General features: G+C 26.6%; 1 protein-coding gene across 1 annotated transcript; it reads right to left on the bottom strand.

The window, feature by feature from the left end:
* Positions 1-1,921: 1,921 nt before the first annotated feature.
* On the bottom strand, positions 1,922-8,003 carry LOC101514070 (protein STRICTOSIDINE SYNTHASE-LIKE 4-like). The gene is made up of 6 exons (XM_004488021.4): positions 7,802-8,003; positions 7,501-7,713; positions 6,945-7,012; positions 3,939-4,175; positions 3,002-3,134; positions 1,922-2,334 (listed from the first exon to the last, which is right to left on the bottom strand). Exons 1-6 carry the CDS (start codon positions 7,943-7,945, stop codon positions 2,041-2,043), a joined length of 1,089 nt encoding a protein of 362 aa, XP_004488078.1. The 5' UTR covers positions 7,946-8,003; the 3' UTR covers positions 1,922-2,040.
* Positions 8,004-12,310: the final 4,307 nt, after the last annotated feature.

Below are 12,310 nucleotides of genomic sequence, written 5' to 3' on the forward strand. Positions count from 1 at the left end.
ATTACTCATTGTGGATGATATTCTTCTTGCAAGCTCAAATAAGGACCAGATTAAAAGGCTTAAATCTGACCTTAACAATGAATTTGAGATGAAGTAACTTGGAGAAGCCAAGAGGATCTTAGGAATGGACATTAACAGAAACAAAAAGAAGAGGGAATTATTTCTTTCATAACCTGCCTACTTGAAGAAAGTTGTCACTAAATATAGAATGAATGAGGCAAGACATCTTACTACTCATTTGAGACAATTTCAAATTGTCCAAACAAGATTCACCTAAGACTGATGAGAAAAGACAAAGAATGAGTACCATTCCTTATGCTAGTGGAGTTGGCAGCATAATGTATGGAATTATCTGCAGCAGGCCAGATTTGGCTTATGCTGTGAATGTTGTCAGTAGATTTATGACTGATCTAAGAGCACTGCATTGGTCAGCACTCAAGTGGATTATGAGGTACTGAAATGGCTCTCTAACAACATGATTAAAGTTCAAAAAGGCTCATCATGACAAAGAACCAATCAAGGGATATGTAGACTCAGATTATGCTGGAAAACATGGATACTAGTAAATCAATTTCTGATTATGTCTTCACTCTATATGGGACTGTTGTAAGCTGGAGAGCAATTACACAATCAGTGGTAGCTCTATCTACAACTCAAGTTGAATTCATTGCTCTTACTGAATGTGTTAAAGAAGCTATATGGATGAAATGATTGATTGGTGAACTAGGAATAAATCAGAAATGTGTTTCAATTTATTGTGACAGTCAAAGTGTTATACACTTATCCAAGCATCATGTGTACCATAATAAGTCTAAACACATCGATGTTAAGTTTCACTTCATAAGGGATGTAATTTATACAAAGCATGTTATAGTGGAGAATATTGCAATTGAGGATAATCCTGCTGATGCCTTCACCAAATCACTTTCAAAAACTAAGTTCAAGTATTGCTTGAACATAGTTGGCTTCAACAAAGAGTAAAGCTGAGGCAATGGCAGCAAAGACAATGATTGAATTATTCTGATATTGAGTCAATGTGGAGAATTATGGAGATATGCCTCAAATCAACATCAACTTGGAGTTAGTTATTGTTATAACTGAATTTTGCCAATTTGATTATGACAAGGTAGTTATAGTTAGTTAAGCTAACTGATTTAGCATACTATATATAATTGTAAAATACACTTGATGTTGTAATGTGAGAAATAGAGGTTTATGCAATTACCAAGAAGATTCATAGGAAAGTAGAAAGGAGATTAAGGAAGAGTAAAAAGAGAGATTGTGAAGAAAAAGACTAGTATTGTTGAGTCTCAACAGTGATAGCTACTAGGAAGAGAACAATATTCTTGAAGTGACTTAATCTTGTAAATTCAAATCTCAATAGTGAAATTGTATTGTTTGCTTGCTCGTGACGTAGGTCTCATCAATTGAGGTTGAACACGTAAATATTGGTGTTATTTTTCCCTTATCTTTCTTTATTTTAGTTTTACATTGATTGAAAAACTGATTTCTTTAAACTGCAGAAAGGAGAACATTCTCCGTTTTCTACGTTTTCAGCAACGTTCTCCGTTTTCTGTGTTTTCAGTTCTGATCAAGAGCATTCTTCTCCGTTTCCAACATAAACGAAGAACATTCTCACTATATATTGCTCCTTAATTCTTGGTTGTTTGGATCAACATGAAACTGTCCACTTACCTCATCCATATCTATTATTATAATTGTAGTGTCTAACTCTTAAATATAAGATAAAGTAGAGTAAATAAAAAATGCATTTTCTTTTATTCTATATTCTCTTATATTTGAAACTAGAAAGAGTATATTATAAAGAGTTCAACATAAATAAATTTAGTAGTTTATTCATCTCATTTTTCTTGCAACATTGATAAATTCTAAATTATGAAATAACTAACAAACCATAAAATATTGATAATTTATCTCATTTTTCTCACGATTAATTCCATCCGTGTATTATTCCTAGATCAATAACAAACAAAAATTTACATAATAGTAGTAACACTTAGATGTGCTACATACAAAAACTCATAAGATATTTTCACTTTTTCTACGCATTTGGAGTGGAAATTTTCCAACAAAGTTAGATGTAAGACTACCTAGGTAAAGATGGTCCTCAAATTCCACAGCTGAAGTTACAAAATTCATCACCTTCCCTTCACTATCACCAATTTTTTTGATAATCTTGCCTTCATTTGTTACTTTCACCACCATTGCTGACTTATTTGAAGTATTAATCAGGCTAATTAGCTTTGGAAATGAAGCTAACAAGTGCTTGATTACCATAGAGGTGTGCACAAACCTTGTCTTTTCAGAAGTTAACTGTAGCATCAATTAATATTGAAGAAAAACAAATTAACATCACTTCTTATTGGTTTGAATCTTAGGAGAAACTACTAATTCTACAATGATGTGCTTATTACGTATAATAAATCAACACTTCAATATAAATTAAAATAACAATTAAAAAGAGAAGAAAAACCAATAATCACTCTCAACGTCAGAAAATTTAATTTATTTAAGATATTTTTGCTTTTTTTTGTATGCATATGAAATAATAAAAAAAATTATATAAAATTGTGAAATTTCGAATTTGAATTCAAAACATAATTATGTTTTATAGACACAATTATGTACTACCTCTATCCCTAACATGGTGATAATTTATTGTTGTTAATTCGATTTTTATTGTTGTTAATAATTCAGAGTGATTTTTATTGTTGATAATTTATTGTTGTTAATTCGATTTTTTAGAAATCTAACTCACTACCTCAATCCCTAATATGCTGATAAGGACACAATTATACATATAAGAGTATTACGAAATATTTATACACAAAATAGATACATTAAATACATCATATTTTTCTTAATACACGAAAAATAAAATACTTATAAAAAGAGATAAAACTAGTATACTATTTTTAAATTTTACGAATGAATTTAAAGTCAAACTAGTATATATTATATTTCATTCTAGTTCTTATACCTGAACCAAAGCGATCCAGAATGAGCCATCAGGAGCAAGATTAATGTTATCAGGTCCACCAGGAAGGTTTTCAATGAAGGTATCTGTTTTGCCTTTATTAATTCCTTTTAGCCAATGTCTCATACACCTAAATCTGATTCATAAAAAAAAAATAAAAAAAAAAGAACACGAAAACAAACAAGGTAAATAATTTAAGACAACATAAATTGTACCAATAAGGAGTGTATTAATTTAGTAATAATTTTAGTTCTATAAGTAATTTTTTTAGGTCAACAATGTAAGACTAATAATTCAACAAACCCTTAAACTAATTAATTAATTATGTTATTCAAGCACAATATTTGACTCAAATACGAAGTGTCGTAATTATTTTGTATTTATTATTTACTGTATTTTTTTCTCAAAATAAATTTTTTCTTTAAAATAAAGTTTTTTAGATAGGAGAGTTATTTTGCAACATTAATATAGGTTTATCTTACTAAACATTTAGAGTATTTTATTAATAGTTTTTTTTTTAACATAACTATAAAAATTGAAATATACAGATATCTCATTAACAATTTAGAGTATTTTCTATAAAAAAAAAATTTAAAGTACTTCATTATTCACTAACAACTAAAACATGTAAGTCATTAATTAATAACTACTTAAAGTATTTTATTTTAATAGTTAATGAAGCACTCTAGGTGATTAATTATAACTTGTATTTTAGTGATAAATAAAGTACTCTAAAGTTTAAATAGTTAATGAGATATTTATGTACTTTAATCATTTTTTAACTATCTTAATGATTAGTAAATTAGTGTACAAAAATATCCCTCAATAATTTAAAATAAATATTTTATAGAAAGTTTTTTTCTAAAACAATAAATAAGGTAAACAACACTATACCATGTCTGATATTTGTATCAAAATTTATATTTCATTAAAAACTTACTTCCAAGTTTCGCAAACCACAATAAAATCTTGGTCCTTGGATAGTGCAACGCCATTGGCTAAGGCCAAATCATGAACGACAATAACGGTCTCATTTGAAGTAGGATTGTACTTTAAAAGTTGTCCATGAGGTCTTGCCTCAAGCACATCTAGATGCATACTGTGTAAACCAAATTTTGTACTTGGAACACTGAAATATATGTTTCCATCCACTGCTTCTATTACATCATCCGCAAACCTATAATCCCATAAAAAATTTCAAGATTATTATAACATACTAGTTGTATTTTTTTTTTTAAATTTAATTTATATATACGGACCGCGTAAAAAGATTTATATTATCAATCAATTACAATCGTTAGATCATTAAAGATATTTGACTTTTACTATAGTTATCTTTGAAGTTATTATAACTGTGAATAGTTGTGAAGACGGACAAAGTAATAGTGCATGAATTATTGTTTTTTTAATTAAAAATGTATTTTAAAAAATAAAAAAAAAACTAGAGTTTCATGAGCATAACCATGGAAGATTATTAGTAGTACTATAACTTATGAGTTTCATATCTAGTCCATATTTGCAAAAGAAAACAAAACCTTTGAAAGTCTCAATCTTGTACGCATTTCAAATAGAAGTAAATATCATTATTTGTTTTTATGAAGAAATCATTCATTAATTGTTCATAGACAGTGCCTACTAACTGGTCCTACCCAAAGGAAGATTCTTCCAAATAATTTTTTTATGGGTATCTTAAATATATTTTGAATCTCGATAAAATTATTGAATAAGAAAAATATTGCTTCAAAATTATAATTTTTTACTAGTCTAGTCCTTATATAACTTTATTTTAAAATATCTATTTAAAAATAAAGTTTATGAAAAAAAAGGCTGATTTTAATTCCTCTATGAACTAATTAAAAACATAGTCTCAATAAAATTTAGTTTTGAAGTATACTTAAAAGCTAGTAACTTTATAAAGAGTGAAAATTATTTTAACCTTTAAGTTTAGACTATTATTATGTTGTCATCATCTAGACCGAGTTTAGAGTCATGTGAACACATTTACTTGTACATCAACTTGCCTTGAGTCTATGATCTTTCCTACCTATTTTGTGGTCACATTATAGGTGTTAGAATTGCATGCATGGCTGCATCTAATATGGACCATATATATAGGGGTCCAAAGGTGGACCTAATTTGAATGGTAATAGGCAAGACATCTTAAAGTTTTTGTTGAGTATAAGTCAAAAGAAAAAAAAAATTATTGAATATAATAGTTAATATTCAATGATATTAATTTAAAGAGGTCAATGCTAGTTGGTTGGTAAGAATTTATTCATTTAAGAAGGTTGTAAATAGTTATCTGTAACATTTTAATTAATAATAATTTTTCTTAAAAAAACATTCAATTATTTATGAGTATATAAATGTACCCATTTTTTTAAATGGACATTAGAAAGGTTTATTTTTTTACCTCGATATAGAACTCCTTTGACTAAATCACATCTATTAAGAAAGTTGAAATAATATTAAATTTGTTAATAATTTCTGTTGTTTTATATGTTTAACTTTTAAGAAAGAAAATTAATTAAGTGTTGTTTTTATTATAGTATTTATTGTAAATTGCAAAAAATATGTAATGTAATTAAGGATATATTGATAAAAAAAAGTAATTAAAACATCTAAAAATCTAAAAGAGGTTTTATGAAAAGAGAGGAAACAAAATCTAAATGGATTTTATATATAGAGACGGTAGTTTATATGTGTTTTTTTAGTAGTGTATAACTCCTCCATATCAACAAGGACTTTAAGAAATAAGAAAATGAATAGAACTGAATAAATTCAATTCAACCGTGAGAAATGGGAAGAAAATTAAGAAGCCCAATTAAATATGTCTATGACTATTAAAAATATTTGGGTAGGAAAAAAAAATACTTTTTGAATATGTTTGTTTTGAATGGGCCAAGTTAGTTTGTAACTTGTTTTGAATGGGATATTCATAGACTACAAAGGATGGTTTTAATGAGGTGTTTTTTTATCTCTTAGAGTTTTGACCTAGTCTCCAAACTAATTTCTCTTTTCTTAATTTTTAATAATACATTACTTTGAGGTGCTGCAAATGATTGTGAGGGGTTGGATTGTCTTTGAACCTCATTAATTTTATATAAAAAGATTATTTACTAATTTACAAAAATAATAGACTATTTTTATGGTATTTACAATTTCGAAGATCAATTTGTATCGTCTTTTGTCTCATTTTGTCAAGTTAAAGTTTAGAATAATGAAAGTGCTACTTGTTATAGAGTGTTAATTTGTCAAAATAATGAAAGTGGGAGAAATGGAAACTTATCTACAACGCAAGAGAAGAGTTCATGAGAAAGAACACAAAAGCAATGAAGGATTGAAAGTGAGGAAAAAATGGATACATTTGAGTCAATGAATAGAGGGATTCATGTGAGTGTTGTGTCAAAAATGTATACTCATCTAAATCTCACTTCAAGTATTAGGAAGAAAAAAAAAGAAATGAAGAGTTATTAAAAAATACGAAAAGTTTGTTTTAGTTTTATTTCTTCACAACAATTTTAGATCTTTGGGTGTGGCGATTGAAACTTGGATAGTTTTGTGTCTTTGACAGATTTTGTAAATATTTTGCGGAAAAATAGTGTTTGAGAGGATTTACGATTTATCTATGTAAAATTTGTATGAAAAAATTTACAATTTGTCTTTGTAAAATTTCTAAGTTGGGTAATAAATTTTTTTATTATGAAATTGTAATATAAATATGAAGTGTCCAACCATATTATATTTATAACTTTGCTTTTACTTCTTACTTATTTCTTGTTTTATTAATACTCTCATTTAATTAAATAGTCTATTTAATTATTTTACTATTTGTGATTATTTTATTTAAAAGAATAATTATTTTCTAAAAAAATGTAACTACACATTAAAGAACATACCAAAACAGAAAAGAAGTATATACATGAATTATTTACGTGAGACTCACCTTAATTGAGAATCATTCTCTAGTGAAAGGATAACACTGAAACCATCTTCTGTAACCTTGAGCAAACCCTGCAAAATATACAGATGTGTTATTTAATCATGCTATATTTTATATTTGACATATTGACTAATTTTCTTAACAATTTTTTTAACAAGTCTTAAAAGTCAAATATGATTATACTCTTCTACATTTCTTGCAATTTCTTAAAATTTAAATATTTAGATTAGACCAAACTGAATCCGTTAAATCAATTTATAAATCAATTTATAGGAAGACATTCACAACTTATAATCACATATTTATTTTCAAAATCATACCCTCTTTTTCCAATAAAAGAAAATTCAGCGAAGAAATGATACTTATTAAAACAGAGAAGATATCATAGTTAAATTGCAAAATAGAATTATCAACATAATTCAACAAATCCATGTATTAATTATTGAATTTAATTTATATGCACTGTCATCGTCAACGTAAAAAGTTTTTACATTACGCCGCGACAATGTAAAATTTTGTGCATTTACAGTGTTTTGCAGTAAAAGTCTTAATTATTTACCTTAGTACCATCACACACAATGAGACCACCATCTTTTGCTGTTGTGATTCCAATCAAAGTAGAATTATGTATATACTTCCAATTCTCCCAATTTCCATTCCTTGGCAATCTTTTAATCCAACCATCTCTTGTTGATGTATAGATGGTCCCTTCTTTATCCACACAAACATCTTCTGGTTGCTTCAAAAATCCTTCTCCAAGTTTAATCACATTCTGTTTATTAAGGAAATTAACAATTAATATAGCATAAAAACAATAATTATAACATCATGCAACAAGTATTCATTAAGCTTTTCTTCACCTGTAATTGGTTGTTTTTGGTTGAAAGAGTGGAAAATAATGAAGGTGGTATTTCAAGCAAAACTGGATCTATAGGTGAGAAATAGAAGATTTGAAATGTGAGAGCACCTAAAGCAGCTAGAAACAAGGTTGAGATTAGTGACATTCTTTTGAACAAAGGAAGATTGATCAAATTGGAAGCAATACTCTTTGAGCCATATGCTATGATATATATATCCCTCATATTTTAAATATAAATAAAGTGAGTTAAAGAAAATTAGTATATTTGATTTTAAAATTTAAAATCAAATACATCAAATTATTTTAGTTTACATTAATTTTTATTATCATTTTTTTTTCACACCCATTTAAAGTAATTATTGGAAACTCTAGCAGTCGTTTAGAAATTAATAATAGTTATTTTCTATAGTTTAGAAATGTTTATAAATAGATTTGACGTAAATCTATTTATCATTTGTATTATATTACTTTTTACCAATATAATCCAATATCTATATAAAAAAAAGGTATAGCTACAAAAAATACTAAATTATTCTGTTTTAAAATTCATACTATAACTATATGGATCTATTTTTGTTTATCGTTTGGAATATGAATAGGTCAAGTAGGAGTCTATAACTGTACTCTGTACTATACTCTGTTTATATAACTTTAAAATATTCTTTGTTTATACTATACTCTAAGTTTATACTATAACTTTAAAATATCAGAGTTTGACTTACAATTAATTTTTTAAGTTTGAGTCTGACTTACGGTCTATTATAGACCTTTTTTTAGGTTTGACCTGACATTTTTAAAAGTCTTGTCTGATATGAAAATCTATTTAAAAGCCTTAATAATATTAAAATATTTAAATTATATATTTTACATATCTATATATATCAAACCAAAAATAATTTTTCTAACAAAATAATTTTTAAAAAATCTGAAACAAACACCATTTAAACCCTTAAAAATGATTTTTAGTTTCAAATAATATATTTGTTCCTGAAACAAATGAACTCATTATTACCTCTCAAACAAATATGAAACGACTAATGAGAGATTGTCAGCTATCGAATATGGAACAATTACCGAATATGGAATGACTAAGTGATTGCTAATTGGTAGACATTAAAATAAGAAATAATATTACTAATAAATAATAATAAAAAATAACATTAATAAATAGTAAAATATATATAGGTGGATCTGTCAGATCTTATAGACTTTTTTATAAGTCTTAGTCTATTTAAATAAATAGGTTTTAAAAATAGTCTGAACTGAATATGGAACGACTACCGAATATGGAATGACTACCGTATACCATCGAATATGGAATGACTAAGTGATTGGTAATTGGTAGACTTTAAAATAGGACATAATATTATTAATAAATAATAATAAAAAAAAATATCTAAAAATCATTAAAAATCAAATCATTAAAAATATCAACCTCGAACTCCTCCGTTCTCATTCCTATATATAAAATAATTAATTTAAAAATCAAATTCATTACATCTACAAAAGACAATTAATATAAAAGTCAAAGTTATAAAAGGTAATTGATTTTTAATTTAGTTATTAAAAATAAAATTCATTAAATTTTATTGATCAAATTAAAATTCAATCGTCTCTTATAAAAAGAATCTGATGAAGTATAATTTATTTATAGAATAAATAATTATTATTATACAATAACAAAGTAATAAAATATTCAAATTAAAAGATTAAAATTTATAATATATAAAAAATATTAAATAAAAGGAATAGGTATGTATAAAAAAATTTAAAATAGTATAATTTTAGTAGCAAGACAAGTGCGGAGTGGATTTCAACACCTCAAATTTATCTTTGTTCCTGAGTTTTGATTTTAGGAAAAACTCGCATCTGCGACTAGTAAAAGCGAATTTTCCTAATCAAAATCAGGATGAATTCGAGAAGGTATCCACATATGCGAATTCTATTGTTATGTCTAACTACATTACTCCATTTTAAAATGTTGATGAACCTATAATATAGGTCTAATTCAGTTTTAGTCCATATAAAATAAGTATAGAAAATGTTGAAGTTTTAGTTTATGTTTTAAGTATAAAAATTCTCCCTTTTAAAGAATTATTCTCATTTTACAAGACAAACGCTTTTCACAATATGTCAATTCATGATTACATTGGATGATTTATTAAACTCCATGAGAAGGCCATAAACATTGGATTGCACTTTTCACAATTAATTTGGTGATTTGATTTTCTAAATTCACAATACTTCTCTTTTGATAGACCATAAATTTTTTCATATTATTATCCTCTTTCAAAAGTTGACAAAAAGCATCTCATAATTCAATTTGATCGTCACCAACTTCATTTTTATGGTTGTTAACCATAAGACATAAATTTGCAATGTATTATAATTATAATTATTATTATTATTATTATTATTATTATTATTATTATTATTATTATTATTATTATTATTGGCCTTTTTTCTGAAACTAAGAGGAAATATATTAAACAATGTATAAAGCACATTCGTCGTATGAATGATTTAAACAATCAAATTTTTACTTTATTAATATGATGCATGTATATCTTAAATATATATTTTTATTTGAATTATTTATATGCATATTGTGATTAAATATTATTCAAGAAAGTTATGAAAGTTGTTTCTAAAAACATATAATTTTATTAAAATTTGTGTACACAAAAGCGGAAAATTAAAATGATGAAAGAATGCCATAAAAAATGTGATTGTTAATTAGTCATAATATTATATTTACCTAAAAGGAAAATTTTGTTCTATGGTCAATAAATTTGATTTTGAGAAATTGAAATTGTGGATCAAATATATATTTTTGTCTAAAGATAATTTATGTGTTTGTTTGACAATTTTAATTTCTTGAATATGATGAAATTGTTATTATTTATTATAGTATATTGTAGTGATTTTTCAAAGTTGAACTATAATGTGCTTTGACGTTTTATCTGAGTATATGATAAATTTAATGGGCATATATTTTATTATTACTTTCTAGTAGATTTTTTTTTTCATTCAAAAGCAACATTTGTTACCATGTTACCATTTTCAACGATTTGAAATTTTTTCAATGGAGTGAACAAGTGAATTTCCACTTAGGTGCTTTGGACCTTGACTGGTCAGTTTTGGAGGAAAAACATGTTGACGATAACAACACTGAGGATGAAAAGTTTGAGCTTAAGGCATGGGAGCGGTCCAACAGGTTGACTGGTTGAATCTTACGTTTATGCGAATGACTATTGCAAATAACATTAAGATTACAATTCCACAAACAGAAACTGATATAGAATATCTTAAGTTTGTGGAAGAACGTTTTTGCTCTGCTAATAAGTCACTCAATGTCATGAAGTTTAATGGGTCGTGAGGCATGCAACAGTGCCCAATTGAGATAAATAACAACGCAACAAGACTATAGTCTTTGGATATGGCAATGAATAACTCTTTTATGGTTTAGTATATTTTGAACTCACTTTCTTCTTAGTATGGAACTTTGAAAATTAACTACAACACTATGAAAGACAAGTGGGATGTTCATGAATTAATTGAAAAGATCATTCAAGAGGAGAATCCACTGAATAATTTTAAGTCGTTATGTCAACCTAGTTCATGGAGCTTGAAAAGCATTGAAGCTAAAAGCCAAAAACTTTATAACATCAGAACAAATGTCACTTGTATGCTAAAAAGTGACACGTTTGTTATAACCAAGTTGGTTTGAAGAACTATGACCCTTACATGTTTTGATGATAAAAAAATTATTTTGTGGAAACAATTTATTATTGAGACAAACTCCATATTTAAAGTTTTGATGAAAATAAACAAAGGTTAATTAAGAAAGTTAATTATGATTCTAAAATGTTATGTTAATTTAACTTGTGCTTTTGAGTGAATTTAATTAAGAACATAATCAAGCAAAGCAGAAAAAACAGCAACGAGAACATTCTGCATAAAAACAAAGAATCTCTGTTTTCATATTGATAAACAATTTGCAGAAAACAGAGATTGATAAACAATCTCTGTTTCATTCTCCACCAAAAAGCTGGAGAACGATTGAAGATCATCCTCAAACCCAGATCATTGGAGACACGACTGATGGGATTATAACCAGAAAATCATTCAAGAATGATGAAAACAACATGACAATGATATCTCAGATCGAACCAAAATCAATCAAAGAAGCAATTATTGATCAATCTTGGATAAATGCCATGAAGGAAGAACTACTCCAATTTGAGAAAAATAAAGTTTGGACCCTGGTACTTGATCCATTAGATCAAGCAATCATTGGTACACAATGGGTTTTCAGAAACAAACTAGATGAAGAAGGTAAGGTTATCAAAAACAAAGCAAGATTAATAGCTCAAGGTTACAATCAACAAGAAGGTATAGATTATGATGAAACATTTGCTCCAGTTGCAAGGTTAGAAGCTATTCGAATACATCTTGCATATGCATCTCATAAACTTATCAAATTGTTTCAGATGGATGTTAAAAGTGC

Source organism: Cicer arietinum, chromosome 1 (genome assembly GCF_000331145.2).
Source record: "Cicer arietinum cultivar CDC Frontier isolate Library 1 chromosome 1, Cicar.CDCFrontier_v2.0, whole genome shotgun sequence".
NCBI classification, from domain to species: domain Eukaryota; kingdom Viridiplantae; phylum Streptophyta; class Magnoliopsida; order Fabales; family Fabaceae; genus Cicer; species Cicer arietinum.